The sequence below is a fragment of the Pseudorasbora parva genome, chromosome 17 (assembly GCF_024679245.1).
Source record: "Pseudorasbora parva isolate DD20220531a chromosome 17, ASM2467924v1, whole genome shotgun sequence".
In the NCBI taxonomy this organism is placed as follows: Eukaryota; Metazoa; Chordata; class Actinopteri; order Cypriniformes; family Gobionidae; genus Pseudorasbora; species Pseudorasbora parva.
Window position 1 is genome coordinate 10,622,284 of NC_090188.1, and position 22,500 is coordinate 10,644,783.

Here is a 22,500-nt window from a genome sequence, read left to right on the forward strand (position 1 = left end):
TGGAAATTTATTACATGCACTGCAACCAGATGGAGGCAGGCCATCCATCAAGCTGAGCTGTCACCCCGGTCACAAACGTTTCCCATAAAGAGGCTCCCTCTCTCGCTCTGGAAGCGGGAAGTCCACTTGCTCGTGCCCGGGTGTTTACAGAAAAGAAGCCCTCAGAAGCACAACAGCGCCCTTGTTTAATCATCTCTGCAGCTCCCAAGCTCTCCTCTTGTTGCCGTGGCTATTTTTAAACTTTACTTTTATCAATACTTTGGCGGCAGCTCCGGGAGATATTAAAAGCATTGCAGGGAGCAGGGGAAGGGCGTTTCTGACACTTGCTCCCTCATTCGTCAGAACCTCATAGGCCCGTCGGTGACAATGAAAAGATTTCACAATACTGCACGGCAGAAACTCATTCTCCCCCTCATCCATCATGCTCAACCCGCTAGCCGTTCCACTGACCTAATCTGTAATGCCTGGCTGCTCACTAGAGACTTCTTAAAGGCACCCTTCATTAATGGTGCTAACCCAACCGCAGGCCCCCGCAGGAAGCGCAGGGACAGCTCGCTGTCTGAGACCACTGCTGCTCTAAATGCTTCAAATGTGCCTCAAAGATGAAGGACTGAAATCAAGCATGGAATGAGTTAATACTGCTACCTAGAGAAAGACAGCAAGGGAAAGTTGCCTGCAAAGATAACCTAAGTCCAAACTCTTTTTTCCTTTTAGATGTCAAAATGTTAAATTGGTAACTCCAACATAAAAGTAGCCTAAAATGACATTAACTTAACTGTTTGGGGAAACATTTTGGCATTTTCATTTAGGGACGCTAGTTGACACTTCCCCCATTATTATTCCGTTTAAGAATGAGTTAAAATGAATTAAAATGACATTTCTGTCACCCTCATGTCGTTCCAAACATGACTTACACTCTTTAAAGTAAGATCAAGTTAAATATATTATTATTATTATTATTATTATGTTTATCTGTAAATAGAATTTTAATTTTGTACATACAAAATCTTAAAGGGGTCCGATGTTGTTTTAAGCCCCACTGACTTATGCAAATAATACATTCTTCAAAATATCTTTTGCATGTTGTAGAAGAAAGTAATATAGGTTTTTGAACGACACGAGGGTGAGTAAACGATGACAGAATTTACATTTTTGGGTGATCTATTCCTTTAAGTCATGAGATACTGAAGAATAATACCTCAAAAACAATTTAAAACTGCTGCACATTCCGACACTTAAAAGAAAGACGTGCATTCACGCATCTTGCATTTGTGCTGATGAGTGCACGTTTAAGGTTAAGAGGTGAAATGTTTGTGCATTTCGGCTCTAATTCTCCTCGTTTCTGGTCATTGGCACTGGGACTTGTGACTGTTAGTTAACACGCAGAAGGACAGAAGCAGCTAGCGCTCTCTGACCCAGGACCAGCTATTATAGAGTCGTATTCCCCAATCCCCAGACCAGTTCTGGCTGCCAGATTTCCCACTCTCTAACTGCACTGTCTCTACATCTGTTCAGGCTGCCTAATGTGACCTGTCTCTTTAGCCAGTCTCTGCAGGCTGGCAAACCGGAGGGAAACATACTCCTGTTGTTTCAATTCATCAATCATTTTTTGACAAACACTGTAAAGAATTAGAGGTCGTTGAATAGTTGAAGTGAATATCTTTTTTGACATTAAAGTATATTGCCTGTTTTTTTTAAATAGCCCAACACATGGCTTGACCAATGGCGTGAGTTTGAGGCAGGATTAGCAGTTTATGGGAGTAACCCTAAACCAAAGTACTGGCATGTAACTTGTTTGCAACTAGGTTGCAACGGATATTAAATATTTCTCAAATTGTGCAGCTTGTATAACTTTGTGAAAGAAAATGTATTTAAAACAAACCCATTATGCTAGCATGGTAAGAGGAACCCAAGCTATATCTAGAAACCAGGCCCCAGATGCAACAAAGAACTTAAAGGGATAGTTTACACACAAATCAGCATTTATTCACCTTCAAGCTGTTCCAAACCTGTATGAATTTCTTTCTTCTGCTGAACACAAAAGAAGATATTTTGAAGACTATGGGAAACCAAATAGCTCAAATGTTCATAGTGGTTGATGGGCACTATGAACATTTGAGCTATTTGGTTTCCCATAGTCTTCAAAATATCTTTTTTTTTGTGTTTAGTGTTTGGTTTGGTACGGCAAACAAACAGAAGAGACACTGCAGTTTTAGTGTATATGCGATGACAGCAAACAGTCCTTCTGTTCTGTATTACACACAAGTACTAGTCATTTGAAAATCTATACTAGCAAAAAATACGCTTTGGAATAATCTATTATAAGACAGGCGAGGTGAAATGTGTTTACACTGATTAAAACACTCACAACCGTGTCTCTTCCCACCAACTGCTGATTGAGCAGGCTTCTCTCCTCGGACCCTATGTTTCCAGTGAGTATTGATTATTGCATCATTCACTGAGTCCACACAACAGCGAGCTGAGGTTATCAAGGGTTCAGCAAACAGCCAGTGGACAGGAGCAACACCAGAAACCGCTCTCTTAAGATTGCGGAGCGTGGCCTGTACCCTGCTCTTCTCGAAGAGAGCCACAGCGGACCTTCTTCTGCCCAGCAAACAGCCACAGGCTAAGCGCACTTGGCTACAAACGGCCCAAGTGGTTGCCAATATGCTGGAGGCTCCTTACCACCCACGCTTCAGCACAGACCCCAATGCTGACCATACACACAGTGCAGCATGGCCGCCCATTCTAAGAAACAGACCACACACTAATGGAATAAAGCTTTTCTGGGCAAGATCTGCCAACATGTGCTTGTCAACTGGTAAGATTTCAACAAAAACATATCTGGCACTGGATGGAAAAAGCATCTTTCAATAACTATATTTAAGGAACATCAACAAATATAATTCAGTCTTTAACTGGAGAAAATAAGTGCCATAGTCCGCACAGATGGTGACATTCTCAAAATTCCCTCCAATTTACATGTGGAAGACTTTTATGGAGCAATATCAAGCATGAAGGGAGTCCTTCAGTGATTTCTGACAATTTAACTGCTCGCCGTGACACATTAAATGGCAGCAATGACAACTTAACTGCCCTGCCAATCAATATCTTCTATTACTCTCATTGTCACAGGCAAAATATAATGCAGGGTCAAATGAGACTGGCGGCACTTTTCTTCAAACTGAATCGCCTGTCAGGGATAAAACGAGGATTCATTGCATTGTTGGTAAATAATTACACATTTCTGTACAGATGAAAAACTGTGTTTTTTTAAAATATCTCCAAGGCATATTATTCTCTTTTTAAATAAAAAGGAAATATTTAGAAAATTGAATTGTGTAATTAAAGATGAATTATGTAATTTTTTTCTTTTGGACCAGTTATCAAGAAATAATATTAAGAAAGATTCTCAGAACATATGGCAATTTTCATTAATAAGAATGAATCCAATCTGAATGAAAAAAATCAGATTCAGATTTTTTTAAGAAGAAGAACCCTGAATATTGCAATATTTATTTACATGTGCATTACATGTATTCTGAATAAAACTTCAACATATGTACAATTCCAAGTCGAAATGTTATCAGTAGATACAACGATAATGCTACTGATGGCATTAATGTTAGTAGGCTATAATTGTTGTTTTTGCCTTGATGACATTATCTAAAATGAAAGGTAACATACATGTCAGAAAAGCTTTTTTAGCAAATATTTAGTAAATATTCAGTCTCCTCCACTAAATGATATTTCATTAAAAAAAAATAAGTTTGGGAGGAGCACATTCAAATGATCTATCCAATCATGATGTCATTCCAGCCAGCGGTCAGCAATCAGTAATCATCAACATGTCGATCAGCTCAAGTGGAGGATCACATAAATACCCAGTCAACTCACCAACGTTTATTGACCGATTTTCAGCATCCCTCACACTCACCTGGTTACTTTCCTAACCAGAGTACTCTGGGTTCAGGCCAAATAGCGAGCTCGGAGCCCTCTCCCAGGATAGTAGACAAATACGCATACCATTGATTCTATCTGACTTATTTTTAAGTGTGAACTCGTGAACTAGTTAATTAAACATAAACAAACGTACATACCTGGCATGGCATTTTTGATTCCGATTGAGAAAATAGTCAGATTGAAGCATTTACATGCTCAGTTTGTTTCATTGTTTGTTTGTTCCTGATTGACTGATGTATTTGCATTAATATTTTTAGTCCAATTGTGCCACCATTTTGATAACTAACAAATTATTTGGTTGCAAATAAATTAGCTTTATGTGTGTAACCTATTTATTTCCATAAAGCGACAGTATGGCAAAAAAAACCACAACCCCCCATGCCCCCCCCCCCCCCCAAAAAAAAAACCATTGGGGGTGGAGTTTTTATCCAGTAGAAATTGATTGGATAGTGAAAATTAGGTGTTACCAGAATAAATATATTTTGTGATTTTTCTTTTAATAACAAGCAATGATGAACCAAATATGCAAAAGTAAACAAGGTAAAATAGTGTCAGTTTTCATGTTGTCCTCCCATCTAAGCAGTCCTTGAAAAGATTCCACACACAGCCAAAAGCAATGTCTTTGTCTATAGAGTTGTGTTTTTAACCTCTGCTGTTACAAGCTGTTGAAATGTAAGGAGGGGTGGACAATTAAATGGAGGCTTAACCTGTCAATCACTCTCCTTTCGTCCCATCACATCACAGGCTCTGTTCCGCCTCTTCTTTAACTCCTCCTGTGATATGCCTCTGGCAGCTCGGACAGCTGATTGACAACCATCCTGATCCGAGCACAAGATGGTATCCTTAGCTCAGATGGGCCGGTTAGAAAAGACAGGTGAAGGTCTGCTGTATAGAGAACTGGGGGATGAAGCAGTGAAATAGGGCCAGTAATTTAGGCGTTTTAGCCGAATTAAGGCTAGAGGTGAGAGTGGGGGCTGTCTTGGATGTCCTAACACTTGTCTTTCCGAGGGGTAATTTAGGATTTAATCTCCACTGCGACCATTGGCCTATTAAGAGTCTCATTCATCCCGGAAGGAGGTGAGGTTAAGCAGGTAATATTGCAGAGAAAGAGGCTTTTTAGAGAGCTTGTGAATGCCATAGTGTATTTCCTATTACTCGCTCCCAAACCCTTTGGATTCCACACAGTTCTGTTAACCATCAGCAATTATCTCCCTGTCAAAGCAAAAGGTAACAAATTTCCCCATATCCAGCCAGGCAGCAGCTTCAGCTGGACATGAGCATCATCTGACAGAAAGTAAATCACCGTGCCAGCCAGCACTTCTGACAGACAAATGCACTACCTTGGAAAACCTGGGCCTATCACTCTGAACAGCACAGAGAAAAAAATGGATGAGCTTCTCCCTGTTGACCTTACTTTTTTCTTCCTATCTCCCTGGTCCTCGTATTTTTTTTTTCTTCAAATAAGATTAAAAGCCTCTGGTTCTGTAAGCACTGAGCGGTTTCAAAATATGAGCATTATTAATGGTCTCTACAGCGAGCTGTTTAATCTTGTGCCAGGCCGCAGCCATCATCTTACCTCACCTTCCCTTTCCCCTCCTAGACAGACACAGGAAGCAGGAAGTGAGCTGCGCAGACATGCTTGATGTTACTAGCCGCGTCCTCCTGTGAAGTTTTAAACGGTTTGATACGTACACAGTTTGAAGTGGAACACGAGTGGTTAACAAAAGTTGAGTCAGCACACAGGAAAATATATTTTGTAACAGTTATTAGCCTAGACAATGACAAAGTTCATCAGCGGTTGGGGTAAAATGATAGCTCATTGTGTGAGGGATTCAAAAGAAAATATCCACCATGACAGTAACCAAGGGGGTCGAAATTTGGAAGGTAAGCATTGCCCCTGCTGGAAAATTTCAGCATTACACCATAACATATAAATGCTAATATTTTGTTATAACCTGAACATTCATGATTGTTATAGCAAAGATTGTGCACATCCAGGAGATCCTGCACGAGGTCGGCTTTGAGAAGAGAAATGTTGCCGCAAGGATTTTTTTTTCTTTTCTAAACTAAACTCTTTCTATCCGGACAAGTTATCAGGATGTAATATCTGGTTTAAACCAAGCAGATTAGATATTATGTTTGCTTGACATTAGCGGTATATGGCTAGCTTGTATAACATGTGTCCAAAGAATGTGATGATGAGTGCATGGGACAGACAGGTGGGGAGGAGAAGACCAGGTGACTGAGACTGAAACAGACATGACCTTTTCTATTTGTCAAACACGCTCAGGCTTCATTTCCTCAGCACGTCACAGCAGCTTTCCAAATTACTCCTCAAACCATTTCCCTCATGAAATAGGCACACAGAGGCCTCAGTCAAGGAGAGAGGGCTAAGTTTCCATCTAATGAAAAGCTACATCCCGTCGCATTAACATATTCATTCTGGAACAGGACATGGGCTGTCACTGATGCCCAACACCACTGGTTGCTATGAAGGCAGGGAGCACTTCCTGCCACCAGCTTGTCAAGTCAGATAGGAAATATGCGACGATAAGTTGTCTGACTAGATCACACATAGTCCGACTGGCCATGAGAGTAACAAAGTCTGAAATTTAGTTTAAAAGCAAAAGTTCATATATATATATAGAGGGTGTGCTTTGATATGTGATTGAGCCGGGGGTTATCCCGTCACACAGTTACAATAGAATATTTGCAAACTGAATTACAAGAATAGGGTTCTGGGTACCTGTCACTCATTGGTAGCACAAACTGTCCTAGTCCTGCCCCTATTTAATACCAATGGTTGAGCCAATGTTGCCGTTTTGGCCTGATCTACGTAGGAAATAGTCTTGTGTAGACTGACAGCAAAAGGTCCAAACTCTATCGCAGCTTTCAAGGATCGCCCAAGAGGATGTTTGACTGACATGTAATGCAACCAATCAAAGTTTTTGTTCCTTGACATGTTTAAGGGCGTGAAAATGTCGATGTCCCTGTAATAACAGACCAGCGTGCATCTATAAACTATTCATTTAAAAAGAAATTTACTGCAACAATGGCGCTGCGAACTTCACATACTTTTGAAAATGCGTTTAGTTGATCCTGGTAAGCGCTCATTCACAATTGTAAACATGACAATGTTCTTCTCCGACTAGGGAGTCTGGCATCAGGGCATTTGTTTCCAAGCTGACAGTTAAAGAACGCACAACACGCATCTCGCGGACATCCTGTAGAATTCAACCAATCATATGAAGACTCCGAAACTCCTGAACTGTTTCCAAAAAAGTGTGCCATATGCGTCAGACATTAAGCTAATGGTGGGTGTGACGTCTGAGGCTACGTAAGGGGAGGCTGAGAAATAACTTTCCAGGGAGTTCACAAGATGGTCACCGAGTGAAGCGATTTTGTTTTAAAGGGATAATTCCAATCAAAAATTATTTTATTTTCATCTCCGGCACGATGACTTCGATACTTCAAATATATTTTTGTGTAATTGACGCATCATCCACAATGAACACGTCTCTTGCGTGATACCCCGAACTTTCGAATATTCCGATCTAATATGATTTCTGACATGTAATGTTGCCAGAATAATAATCATACACTGTTTGTTAATAGGCCAGAGGAGAACTGGCACCCTGACTGAGCCTGGTTTCTCCCAAAGTGTATTTTTCTCCATCATGCCTTGATGGAGTTTTGGTTCCGTGCCGCTCTCATCTTTGGCTTGGTTTGCTCAGTTGGGGACAATTTAGATTTCAACTAAATATCCAAATAAAATTAATTACTAAATTAACTTTATCAACTTTATTACTGATCTTCCCGCATTGTCGCTATATGATAAATTGAAACTAGCTGGATAACATCACTGTTTTCTCCAGAATGACTGTATATATAGCCAAATCAAATTTTGCTGCAATATTTTCCTGTTTAACACAGTGAAGCTGTTTTGAAACAATTGTCATTGTAAAAGCGCTATATAAAAAAAGTTGACTTGACTTGTGTTCAACAGATGAGTCAGTCATACATGTTTGGTGCAATTATTTTGTGCAATTATTACAGAATTTTATGGGTGAATGCTTCTTTTAAAATAGGGTGTCCAGTCCTGCTCCAGAAAGGCCACGGTTCTGCAGAGTTCAGCTCCAAACACAATTAAAAACACCTGAACTAAGGTCTCCAGGATTACTAGAAATTTTCAGGCAGATATGTTGGGACTCTGCAGGATTGTGGCCCTCCAGAAAGGATGGAACACCCTAGAAAGCATTCTAACACAGGGAAAAAATAACATGCACCACTTTTACTCTGAAATAATCCAAATTTTGACCTTCCTTGACTAAACCACCACCAGAAAATTATTTTCAGGATACCAGACAGGGACAGAGACAGTGGGTGGCAGGACGATCCACTTGATGTCATGACGACAGGGCCCCACGCAGCATGCTACTTTGACTAAAGTAATCGAAGCTACGCGGGTAACGACATCTCCCTCCCCTCCTTCAGCCGTTGGGCTGGATCAATATTTGTTGGGATTGCACCTTGTTCCAACAATGCCAGATTTACAGCAACCGTTTGGATTTACACTTTGTCTTCCAGTGCAACTCATCAGCGCAACCCAATTACTAACCCCAGACAGACAGCATTAACATGAGCCCTGCTGCTGCTTTATTGCCCTTCAACCACCCCGTCTCATTTCAGGGTCTTCAGGCAATGCCACCGTAACGGATACTACACTTAAAATGTGCTCGCAGGAATAAATTCTCAGTCTTTCATTACTCCTACCTTGATTTACTTCATATCATCTGGCCGCTATAGACAAAGATAACACGTTGTAAATTACCCCCATCCAGTCTGCTTGTTTCAGTGCTGGGCAGGGGGGAGGCAGGGGGGTGCGTGAGTGCAGAGCTCCAAGTCACATTAGCTTTCTCAAAACTGCTGTGCCACAGGTGCACGGTTCACACTCCTGTGTGAGATTGTTGGCTTACTTTGTCATCGTGGTGCTAACTTTCCCCATTTGTGCACTGAGTGCAAATTACTAAACAAAATATCAAAGAACAAATCACAGTGACCCTTCGAGCATCATCTGAAAGACATATCCAAAAAACATAAAGGTTTAATCGCCAGAAAGACATAACGTCCGTCCTGCACTGTCGAGGCCATAAACGGTCAATAATTTCAAGAGCATTAATCATCGTCCGTTATGATAAACTCCATGACACAAGTGTGTGCGGTGTAATGACAACGGAACATGTGGGCCTTGATTTGTTTTGGTCAGTCACTGCCAGTTTGTGCCCTGGGGCGGTTGTCACTGAGCTGTGATTAATATCGTGTCCAGCGCTGTCAGTCTGGTGTGACTTTGGAAGGAAGATGCTAGCAGCATGTGTCCTTTTTAACACGCACAGTCACGGCCAAGTGCTGTATTTCATACCCACAGCCTTCTGAAGAATGTCAATCATCCTTTTTGATGAAGCACTGGCGCTCTGACCTTGAAATCGAAGCATAAACAGCATAAGCTAGATATTCCAACATATGATTCAACGAGCGCACCCTCTCACCTCTTTTTCTGGAAAGTAAAAAGAGCTGATAGCATCTATCAAGTTAAATGTAGCCTGGCCGTTTACAGAAAAATAGTCAAAAACAATGTCTATTTCATGGTGAAGACAATGCTGTGAACGTACAAAACGCTGTAGTTTAGACTAAACATGGTGGCAACCAACTGCTAAAAGCAAACACTGTATTTCTGATAAAATAACTTTCCCAACAAAGTACGACAAGCCAACTTTTGGTTAACCTGGACAACACGGACATCAAGGAAATGAAAGAGTACTATCATCAATATGCCAAATACACTCCAGATGAGGACATTCATGTGTCAAAGAAAATAAAAAGGAAAGAAAGACTCCTGACACAGATGTCAAGTAGAGGTGCACTTGCGATAATCCATTTGCCACTTAAACATTTAAGCTAAATTGTTACAGGATTGCAGGGAAGTCCAGAATATCAATATAGCAATTTATGTACCAGCAACCACCTGCAGTTTATTTCAAAAGCTACACAATATTTACAAAAAACCCAGTTTTGAAATTTACATTCTCTGCAATTGAACCTCATTTAATGAACAACTTCAACAATGTGGATTGTAATGTTACAGTCATGCATAATTACTTTAAACATTTCCACCGAAAAACAGTTCCTTTTTGCATTGGCCACACCTCGTCTCAAAGACGAGCAACACAACACAGTCCACTTCAGAAGAGCAACTAGTATTAGTTTGTTATCCTCTTGACGAAAACTGTCTGAAAGTGTGAAGGGTACAACTGAAAATGCACAGAGAAGATGGAAACACCACTGATGTCGTCTACGCAAATGTTGAAGTTATAAGAGGTGCATCTGGAAGAGAAATCACAGGCTCCAGCACAATGAGTGATTCTGTCAAGATCAGAAGCTACAGAGTAGCTACAGGGTTTTTGGTGCCGCTGTGTGTTCTTCCGCTGACTGCAGTCATAGTTCTGTGTGTCCACGTCAATACACAGAGCAAAAACTACACAGAAGACAGACACCAGCTAGGAACCAAGATTACAGACCTCACAGAAAAAAGACACCAGATGCTAACAAACACCACCAACCTAATTCAACTAAACAAACAGTTAAAGCAAGAGATGAATGAACTGTGGAACTTTGCCCAAGATGGATGGAGAACTATCAATTCAGTTTTTACTATATTTCAACTAAGGTGATGAGCTGGAATGAGAGCAGAAGAAACTGTACGGATAGAGGAGCTGATCTGCTGAAGATAAACACCTCAGAGGAACAAGATTTTGCTAGGAAAATGTCCACTGGCTATTATTTAGGGGCGGCAGTGGTTCATGTAGGTTGTCTACAAACCGAAAGGTTGGTGGTTCAATCCCCGGTTCCACCTGACCAAGTGTCGAAGTGTCCATGAGCAAGACACCTAACCCCAGCTGCTCCCGACGAGCTGGATGGCGCCTTACATGGTTGACATCGCCGTCGGTGTATGAATGGGTGAATGTGAGGCAAAATGTAAAGCGCTTTGGATAAAAGCGCTATATAAATGCAGTCCATTTACCATTATTTCTGGATTGGTCTGACTGACATTGATGAACAGGGCACATGGGAATGGGTTGATGGAAGCACACTCACATCCGGGTTCTGGACCATAAGACAACCCAATGGAAAAAGACTACAGAACTGTGTTGTGGCTTATTTAACATGGGCTGATGCGCCATGTAATACCAGTTATAAATGGTTCTGTGGAACATCCCACACCTTTTGTTTGTTGACCCATTTAACATGACTAATTATCTAAAGTGGTTTAGATTTAAATGCATTCATTTGTATATACCTCTGTAGGCCCATTTAGCAATTTCAAAACTTTGCCTGTTAAAGTATTTTGCTCATTTTTCGAAGCATTGCTGATTATGTAAACAGCTGAACAGTACATACTGTATAAAAAAATCTGTTCTCAACTTGCAACGTTTGACTGTGTGAAACAGTGCTGGTATCCTTAGTCAGGATGCTCGGTCGCTGAAAATGGCCCCCGCTGTAGGCTGTGCACAGCCCCCTCGTCCTCTGTGTAATTTCCTCTACCTTCCATTCTATTTCAGTGGCTGATAACTAAGAACATTAGTTTTATGCCACTTGCCAGGCTCAAATGAAAAGAGAGCTAACTTTAATGACACCGCAATTAATCGCCCCAATAGACAGACAGCTAAAAGACAAGATATTGACTTCATTAAGGATAATGTATTATGCCATTAAGTCAGCAGGGTCACCTTGTGTATCATACACGCCGGGCTAATATATTGGCATTTTCCTCAAATAAGATAAATTCTGATATGAGTGATAAAGCTGATTAGAAAATGCCTCATCCAGTGAGGCAGAGAGAGGAGGAGGCAGTCCTCCTCCAGCAAGAACACACAGCCCCATTACTGATCACTGCTTATCACACAGGCACATTGATTTGCACAGGCAATTTAATCATTATTGTTTCAGTCCAATCTACAAAGAGAAATGTTTCTCCTTCAATGGGTGTGCTGAGAGCTACGAAATGTATGGTGTTGGATGTTTTTGCCTGTTCAGAGTATTGTATGTACCAATACAGTGTGAAAACATATAGAGTGTGTACTGTAGAACGTGTGCCATGGTAAACTAAAACATTTTAAATGACCGTTGTAGTATATTTTTACAATGTACTTTAGTTATGTTGGTGGCAAAGTGGTCATAAGATTCTTCTGAAATCATTTGAATATGCTGATTTGGCAAACAAGAAACAATGTTTGTGCAGTTACTTTTGAATTTAATGCTTCCTTGGACAATAAAAGTATTAATTAAAAATAATAATAATAACAATAATAAAATACTAACCTCAAACTTTTCCCTATTTTCTACATGAAATGTATTTTTTCTTCTATGCCAATCTAATACAGGCATAAATATAAAAAATAGAAGTATAATACCAGTATACATATATCATACAAACCACATAAATTATTTAGCAAAAGATTAGCAGTGTCAAAGTAAACTTTTTAGAGAAATGCCATGAACTACATTCAAATGTTCTGAAAATTAAAGTGCCATTTTTTTTCTGGCTGGTATAAAAAGGTTACAGTATTCACCCTGGACAAATAACAATAGCAGTGTTGTGTATTTTGCCACACACTTGAAAATGCACTTCAAACCAATTTATCAAAATAAATAATGAAGTGAACAAGTCATCCATTGTTTAAAAAGTTCTGTGAGCTAACTTTAATGACTATGACACCCATATAATACAATTCTATTTTTTTTTTTTTTTGCATTTGTATGTAAGTGGCTCCCTGCTCAGGTAAAAATAATGATACATAATTAAAACAATAAATAAACAAACACATAAAACAACAATCAATCTTGTAAAAATCCTCAATGGCCCACTCTCAATAACCTTGTTTGGGAGCAGATTTTTCCAAGACAAGAAGCCTAACATACTGTGATAGAAACATGCAAACAGATGAAGAACACATTCACTTCTCTGACGTAAAGGTCAATGGAGACTTGAGATAACAGGCCAAGTAACATTTGAGCGGGATCACTGATTGAACAGCCATTCATTTGACAGCTTTTCTTTTCTGTCTCTCTGTGCAGTCCAGAGCACACAGACACAACGTGCCCTATTCCTGCGACCTTGGGCTTCCTTTTTGGGCTGGAATTATTGACATTTTCCCCCACCATCCTGTGGCCCTTCCTCTCATTTGTCATGATTATTGCTGAATTCTCAGCTGTCATTTGCGGCTGTAGATCAATGGCTGTCCACTCCCCCTGTGTCGTATTGGCAGAGCAAACAGCCTTCCTCTTCTAAATGAGGCCCGCTCTCCCTCTCTCTCTCCCTCTCTCTCCCCATCCATTAGAGCCATCCGGCTCCTGTGAGCACTCAGTTCTTTGTTAGGTCAGTCTATACATCACAGCACACATCAGAAGTGCGCTCACTTTCCCTGCGAGTTTCCCAGCACAGAGATGCATGTGACAAACAGGACCGTGTTCTATTATCATTCCAGAAATGTGTGGAGAAACCTTGATCCGCGAGAATATTGCACTTCTCATTCTCATTACAGTTGTGTTATGTTAGTGTCGCAGAGACCGTATGTGTGTGAGTGTGGTGGGTGTGAGGTTCTGTCTGTGTGTGTGAGCTAGAGATAAGGCCTTGCTTGTCATCAGAATCAGTCACATCCTCTGTGCAGGAATCACCTTGTCGGTGTACTTGAAAGTGGCAAGGCACAGTAACAACACAATGTTTTAAACAAGACAGTGCCCATAATATTCTCATTAGGAGCAGTTTCCATAGCAATTGCTTTTTAAGTATGCTGTGCCAGCAATGAACAAAAAAAGTTCATGAGCGTACATGTCATTATATTATCATTTGTAATGACAACTCTTCTGAATAGCTCATTTTCATGATGTGAATGTTTAGTGGCCCCTTAAATCTCAGGGTTTATATTTGTGGGAAATGAAAAGATAATTCAACTTTCAAAGAAACTACAGAGGACTTTAATTATCCTTTTTTTAATGGAGAATGAATTATGCCAGGCCTAATTGCTTATGAATGTGAGGACACAGATCATGGGTTTTGATCCATCACACATAAAGCAGACAGAGAAAATGATTTCATGGGGATTTTAAAAGAATACACTCCAATTAGTGTGAAGAACTCATCAATTAAGTTCACACTCCGTATTGGCTTATGATTTACTGGAATATAACTAAACCAAACAATACATGTATGCCAGATTATATAATAATAATAATAATAATAAGAAGAAATTATTGGTTAATCACAATTAATAGGATCCAAAAAAGCTTGTGTTTAGTTAAATAATATATATTTATAGTGTGTGTGTGTGTGTGTGTGTGTGTATTATATATATATATATATATATATATATATATATATATATATATATATATATATATATATATATATATATATATATATATATATATATATATATATATATGGGTTAGGGTATATAAATGCACTAATTCATGTACATATTTAAGAAATATTTGCATTTATATACTGCATATGCATTTTTGTGTGCGTGTGTGCGTGTGTGTGTGTGTGTGTGTGTAAATAGAAAAAAATCTTAAATATATGCATGCATTTGTGTGCATTTAAATATACATAATTATACACAATACACACATATGTGTAAACAGACTTTTATTTCTGATGTGATTAATCACGATGAATCAATTTGACAGCACTATAAATTAACATTACAAATGTAACTTTTTATTTTTATTATTTTGCTATTGATTTCTGTCCCAGATCTCACCTTACCCTTGTGAAATTTACAGTAACACATCCATGAGTGGTGCAGGGCTTTATTAGACAGCTTTTTTAGGGTGATGTCATGCTGTAGGTAATATTTATGGTGATATTGTTGAATATTTTAATTTAAAGTGAAGTTTGCCATGTCCATCACTATAAAGAAATGGCAAACATAAGGATAGTCTTTCAAAAACTCATGTCTGCCATCTTTCGGGCATCATGTAGACCAGTTCTAAACTCGGACCATTGTTTGAGTCAATGCCGTCATATCTGGTCTGGTCGGGGAGCTAAAATGAATAGATTGCCATTGCATTTGGTGAAATTACACACTTCACCTGATCTAATGAGCACACAGAAAACAACAGTGGGAATGTTGTAACAATTTTGATCCTTATATTTGTGTGTGGATTATAAGAGAGACTACCTTTTGTATCCTCTTTCCTGTTTTCATTATAATGGTTAAGGGTGCAATCAATGCAATACAAATGGCACAGCTGTAAAAATAAGAAGGGCGAGGTGCATTTGCCATCCATCTCGCACTCGATGCTTAATCTATTACTTCTTATGATAACACTATACCTATTTAATGCTGCCAGTCCATTATATCAGGCTTCTTAAAAGATTTAATGCATTACCCATAGTGCATCACAATAAATGAAACTTCAAAGGTAATTAAACGTATTTTGCGGGCAACTAAATGATTTACAATACTGTAACACAATACCTCCGTAACCCCACCCACTTTAAATTTTTAGGATGATGACACAGCTGCGGTAATAAGTGCCAGCTTTCATACGAGCATGTCGCCGTGGCCTTGTGTACCAGAGAGCACATATTCCGCTCGGGTACAATCAACACATCAGCCCTTCAGCAGTGGCACCCTGATGAATTAGTCTGGAGTGCCTTTCACCCAAGGTCAAGGCTATGTAGACAAGCATTATTGAATTTATTCCACCAATTCATGTAAATGCCTTAGGAAGCTCAGCTATATAATTGTAAAGCTGTCCCCTGCTGTAATGAGCCGTCCTGCGGGATCAGAAAATTCAAAATGACACTCCTTTGCGTCGTCCTGCATTCTCCTTTCATCACGGGACACCGAAGAAAAGGACAAGGGGTAAGAAGCATACAGGAGGAGCACAGTCATGCTGCCTGTCTCATCAGCGACTTCTCAACATCCACTTAAAAGTCCACAAGGACCGGACAAGGCTGATGAATCTGACATAATGGAGTGGACCGACCGGGACCGCGTCCTATGCAACGCACGGCCTTGCTTTTCTTCTCGACGTGCTTGCTTGCACGCCCAGCTACTCCGTTTTTCTTGACACGCACACCTACGCTCCCTGCAGTAGTACCGCTGCCTGTTTTTTCAGTCTACCTTTTCCCGCCGTTTTTCCTCTCCCTGTTTCGGCTCGGCTGAGCAGGGCTGACAGGCGGATTCCTTTGCTTTTCGCCGTATTAAAGCCACTTTCCCGCCCTGACAGCCTGTTCTATTCTGCCACCTTATAGCTAGGGCTTCACACTTCTCTGGGCAGCCACTGCTTCTTGACAGACCACTGTCACTTCCCATCATCCTCTCTGTATATTCGGCGCTCCCCCCTCCCCGGCACGCAGCCCCACTTTCCTACCAGTGCAATTATTTTTTTTGACAAGCCATCCATCAGCCTTAACTTTAAAAGCACTTTCCGCTGATATCCATTGTTAAAGCCCCAGCCTTTTTTCCCAGCTTCCCCGAGAGCTCGCATGAGAGAATATGATATCAGACATCCAACCTACCAAACCATGTAAATTTACTTTGTTCTCGGCTATGTTTCCAATTTCACGTCCAATTTTTCGGTACATTATGCGGAGTTGTTGTGCCTAATATGATGTTGTCAAATCCCATTAAAGTTCACTGTCTTGCATGGCTTTAAAAACAGGTTACAATTTGTATTCCATAAAGTAGGGAAGGAGAGCAGTCGAAAGTCAAGCTGAATCTTATTAAAATTATCTGTTCAATTGTGACGTCTGTGGAGGGAGTAATTTAGAGGCATTAGCGCAGGCACATATGAATATGTCAGCGCGGCCAATAACGACAGCCAAAGCGAAGGCGGCGCATCTCTGCGAGTCAATAAAGCTCTTCTGCTGGTGACACAAATGTGATGATAATCTAAGGAAATGAATAAGGAACCTTCCTGTTTGAGGATGAATTCTGCTGTGCCGCTGAATAATTTGGAGCATCTCCAATTGGCCTACATCTCTGCATCGTGTGGGAAAAGCAGGGCACATCATCTTGGCATCCTCCAATCATGTCTGTCTGGTGCGCTCAAATTGCACGAATTACATGAGCGTAACAAACTATTTACCTTACGCCTCCCAAATGACATTGTCTCCAATTTGACCACTGAATCCATTAGAACAATATGCAGCTAAGAGCGCTCTGAGCTGTCACTGAAAGCCCTCGTAAACCACACGCTTCCATACTACACTAAATACATATTACTAGAGTCGTATATGAACATGCTGATGATTCATGCACAGAGGTTCAGTGATACACAACTCTCTACAGACAGCTATAAACCACAAACATCGAGTACAGATACTATACAAGGCCTCAACAGTATATAAATGGCAGTTATGTAGCGTCATAAATTGTGTAATCACATAACTGCATGGCGGTCTGATACACTAATGTAGAGGAATGCTTTCATTTCTAATAATAATTCAGTCTGGAATCCAACATCTTTACAAAAACATACAGCTATCAATTAATTATAAAACGGATTATAAGAACAATGATATATATATTGTTGACTTGTGTACTGACATATCCAAAATGCTTCTAAGAATGTTTAAATCCAGAGAAAAAAGCTATTTTAACCAGAACATGGACTATGTCCGCGCATCGCCTATCAATGACATCATAAGCGCTATCCTTGATATCCTTGGTTTTATTTTGTAGAAACCATTGAAAGACCAAAAGACGCTTTAATATATTATGTGTTTTATTAGACAGGTGAGCAACTGTCCGGATACAATCGACAGAAAACTAATCATTGTTATATAGCTCAACAAAGTTAGTTTTATTGTTTGAATCTCCTTTTCTTTTAACGTGAGTAGGGAAGAACGGGTATAGTTGTAACATGCGGAGAGTTGTAACACTACAAATCCACGAACCACGGATAAGATACGAGTCAAATGACAGTTTCAGTTTTCTGTGACTTCCTTTGCGATCCCACATGGAGTTTTTTGCAGTCTGTGTTGCTATCTCTTCTAAAGCTACAGCAGAAAATCTTATTCTGAGGTAAGAAAGTAAAAATATAAGATCATATTTTGTTTAGTACTTCTACCGCTTAGATAATGTTGTACTAATTATATCAGGTCAAATTGTAGTTTCTCTAGTAAAGAATGGTGTTTTTTTTTTTTTTTTTTTACAACCTACCGTACAGTAGTGGGATAGGTTGTAACAAATGACCAGTTTGTATTTGTCATCATCTCACAAAGTCTGAGAAATTTAAATAGTTTCCATTTGTAGTAGACAAATGTGGGTACTTTGCCTAATGGTTTCAGACGTGTAAAAAACAGGGTCATTTTAGGTGCTGACGAAAAAAGTGTTACAACCATTCCTGATCTCCCCTACCTTGTTTTACCCTGTCTAAAATTGATCTAGCGTACTGCAGTGTACAACAAGTGTCTTATAGTAGCCCCTGAGCGAATGCACAGAGTAGCATTATACCAACTTTCAAAACACAAAAATGTATCTAATATGATAAAACAGCGGCGTGTTACCCCACATATACAAATGACCGGAAGTGGTCGTCTGCGGCATAACAAAAGCTCCACTGCTCTCGAGCCGGGTGTCGTGCTTATTTCTCATTAGCAATCGCTTCAGGGGCCTCGTTCTATTCCAATGTCTTTTTTAGCCCCACCCTGCTTTATGATACAGGAATGTTAATAAATCTTTAATGCTTTCCCCGACAAACACAGAATTTTCCGTTATTTGTGAGAACACGCTTCCCAGCCAAACACAGAATTGTATGGGTTTCCATGATTTCACTGTTAGACACTAGGGGGTGCTTTAGCGCATCTTCTGAACGAGTACTGAATCTCCTGATCAAAACACACATGTGAGGAAGATGCAGTAAAACAAGCGCTCATACATAAGCAGATGCACATGAAAAATAACATTAAACATCAAAAAAATCAATACTATCTGTTACTGAATGAAATGTTGACCCAGGACGAGCTACAGGACTGGGCAAGCATTAGGGGTGTTGATGGACTCTATCTACTCTATCTGTGTTTGATAATCGTTCTGAATCTTATCTGAATGCAGTTTTTTACAAAAATTAGATTTTCTCAGCTTTTTGTTCAAAAGATTGCTTTTTTATGAAACGTACCCATATTCAAGTGTTGATAAAAAAGGAAGGTTTTTTTTTTTCATTAAAGAAGAGGATCAACTTATTATTTTGATGTATTGCAGGCTCAGAAATTCATAAAAGAAAATATTCTATGGGCTATAACATTTTTGGCGAAAGGGTCAAAAACCCTGGGTGGTGGCTGGCAACTTTTTGTTTTAAACGCTGGCAGGGAAAGAGTTAATAGATTAGCACACCCATGAATATGAGTCGCGTAAGATTCTAATCCACTGGCTGTAAAGGTGAAGACAACAACTCCCATGATTCCGTGAAAATCAAGGCGACAAGCTACAGCTTTGTTTTGAATAAGTGACCTTCAGTGGCAAAAAAATACATATTGTGCCTTTAACTAAAACTTTTGTTTAAAACACATAACCCAATTCAAGTGCAAGTCACATTTGTTTACAGATCAAACCTCTCTTTAAAATGCCGTTTTCCTGCACAGCAACATGCCAGTATTATCAAATGTGTTCCCAAGCTTCAAGCCCTTCAAGAAAAGGAAGCACAATTAACAAGCTGATATCACCATGTGTCTGGCTGAGCTAATGAATATCAAATTACACTCAAATCTCTATAAATCATCATTACCGAGGATTCTAATTGATCCAGCAATTAAACATGACAAATGTTATATGCACCAAAACTTCATTTTAGTCTTCCAAATAACAAACTATTCATCTTGGTGCTGTGGCTTCTTAGTTAATTTTATATTGTGTACACAGCAAATTAACAAGGACAGACAGGCATTATAGCGAGGATCATTTCTTTTGTGCACCACGGGGTTCCGTATGTTTGATTTGTCTTGTTCAGGCTCTGTGGTACTCTGCTGTCTCTGGTGTCTTCTAACCTTTCAACAAAGATGCAGTTTTAAGTTTGAACCAGCCATGAATATGAATAGGATTATTTTCCCATGCTGTGGTAATAGAGTGTAAGGTATTACTCCGAAGAGTGCTTTTCATGCAAATACAGTACAAAAGCCATACAAAGGTGTTTGCATGCGTGTGTTTACTCGTGATTCTGTCGAAGGCGGGGATCACACAGTGAAGACACCTGCCTGTCTCTGGGCCTCTGACAGCTCAACCAGGAGCTAAGTGTCAACATATGGTTATCAATGATCCAGATGGCTTCTTCATGTCTGGAGACTGACAACTTTGCTCCTCTATTATCAAACAGTAGTAATTAACCATAATCAAGTAGGTGTTAATTAAGCATAATGAAACAATTTCTACCCAGCCCGAGCCTACTATCAGCAACTTACGGCTAATTATAAGCACTAAGCACTCTGGGTAATCTCTAGACTGCGGACGGGTAGGGGTGCGGTATTTGTTCAGCTGATGATGACTATGTTTTGTCTGCGAGTTTGGCAGATTTAAGCCTGGAAAACTCCTGATTTGCCAGGCTGTCACAGCTGTTGAGGAGGAACAAAAGGGACCGGACTCCCGATGACAACGTTTCAGGGGTTTGTCATTCCCTGTGAAAGGACGGCCATTAATCAGAGTGACCCCTGCCTACAGCCACCCCACCACAACACCTGCAGCCTGGGCATGTTTCAGGGGAAATTAAAGCCGTAAATTTCCCAACACCACGTGTGCGTGCACATGGGCACCGAGGACCCCACCCCAACCGCTCAGAGCCATTTTAAGAGGCCGCAGGAAATATCTGTATTCATGTTGCTTATATACGGTCTTGTAAAAAAAAAAAAAAAAAAACTTTATACTTTCAAGAAAAGGTTAAATGACTCTAAAAGGGTCATGTTGCACAACCATCAAGTAAGAATTAAGTACTAATTATACTTACACCATAAATACATACAGTATACAATCATTACATTAAAAAAAGGTTGTAATATATATTTTTAATATATTTGAGCAATTCATCAAAATTAAACTGTAAACGCTGCTCCACACGAATTGCGTGCTTATAACATGCATTTGGAAACACAACACACACATCAACAATCTTTCCAAACTTGTAATGAGAATTACATATAAGGACTTGGATTAACGTTTGAAAATGAAGAAATATCGACAGCCATGAATTAGCAGTGTTGGGGAAAGTTGCTTTTGCAAGTAATGCATTACAATATTGCAAACAACTTTTGTTAGTTACTTTTTATGTATAGTAATGTGTTACTTTAATTTTGCGTTACTTTTCCTCATCTAGGCTGGGATTCGTGTTTGTTTTTTTAATAGCAAAAAATGTATTGTACAGTATTTTTGGCAAATATAAAGGCCCTTTCACACCATAAGTGAAATGAGTAAGCCTCAGGCTGAAGTAAATGCAATTCAAACCTGTACAATAGAGGGGGTGCAACTTAGACAATAAAGAATTTTTTTTTTAAACACAAATGTGATGTTTAACTAAATTTATTTTTGCTTATTCGTATGAATAAAATGGATCATTGAAGGTCGGCAGCAAAAAAAAAAAAGGTAAATAAAATTTGATTAAATACATAAAGTATATTTTTGATATTTAAGGTTTGCATAATATTGGATATTCTGAGTTTGGATTTCACATTTTTTATTTATATCGAATAATACTAAACCCTGTTGATTTCTCTCAACATGGCAACATGAGGGCTGTAAGTCAATACATGGGAAAACAAAGTAATGTGTGTTACTTATTTAAAAGAATTGAATTGAAAAGTAATGCGTTACTTTACTAGTTACTTGGGGGAAAAGTAATCTGATAACATAAAATGTTTTTGGAAAACAATCATCATTTTTGGTGACGCTAGTGATGCATAAATTACACACTTCAGCTTTAAGGATAGTCACCATACATACACTCAAAAAGTCTAGCATATAATATTGAGCATTGTATTAGCATGTCAGAATATTTCCTGTACGTTAGCAGACGTTGCGCCAAGACTGGCAGCTTCATTAGAAAGAGAGCAAGGAAAATGTCAGTTCGCATCGCGTTTAAACTACAAAATCTCAACTCAAAGACAAGCCATGCCATGATACTACGGGACAGCGCTTTGTAATTCTATATCAGATAAAACCACATCTACGCAGACAGGATATGACACTCCTGTTATTATTTGCCTGATAAAGGAACATGGTCTTTCTCCTCTCCTCATCAAATGGTAAAATAATTGCATTTCCCCCGAGGCTAGCGTCAGGAGGTTCTGTAGTTTCTCACAGTGTCAGCTTCTGAGTCAAACTTCTGTGAGAGAGACGCTATCTCACGCCGAGACAAGATGAATTAGAAAAATCAATGCTTCAACTCTTATTTGACAAACCCGGAGATATTGCACGGCGCACCTCTTCTCTCACACATATTTTCCGCGCCGTGACAGGGTGAGACTGCCAGCACAGATTCATC

General features: G+C 39.5%; 2 protein-coding genes across 2 annotated transcripts in view; one reads left to right on the forward strand and one right to left on the reverse strand.

Annotated features, from left to right (window-relative positions):
* lrmda (leucine rich melanocyte differentiation associated) overlaps nucleotides 1–22,500 on the reverse strand; it is a 352,687-nt gene that overhangs the window by 173,022 nt on the left and 157,165 nt on the right. The window lies entirely within an intron of this gene.
* Nucleotides 10,646–13,313, forward strand: LOC137045554 (C-type lectin domain family 4 member E-like). Its single transcript, XM_067422260.1, has 3 exons — nucleotides 10,646–10,822; nucleotides 11,033–11,201; nucleotides 13,249–13,313. The coding sequence occupies exons 1-3, from the start codon at nucleotides 10,646–10,648 to the stop codon at nucleotides 13,311–13,313; spliced, it is 411 nt and encodes a 136-aa protein (XP_067278361.1).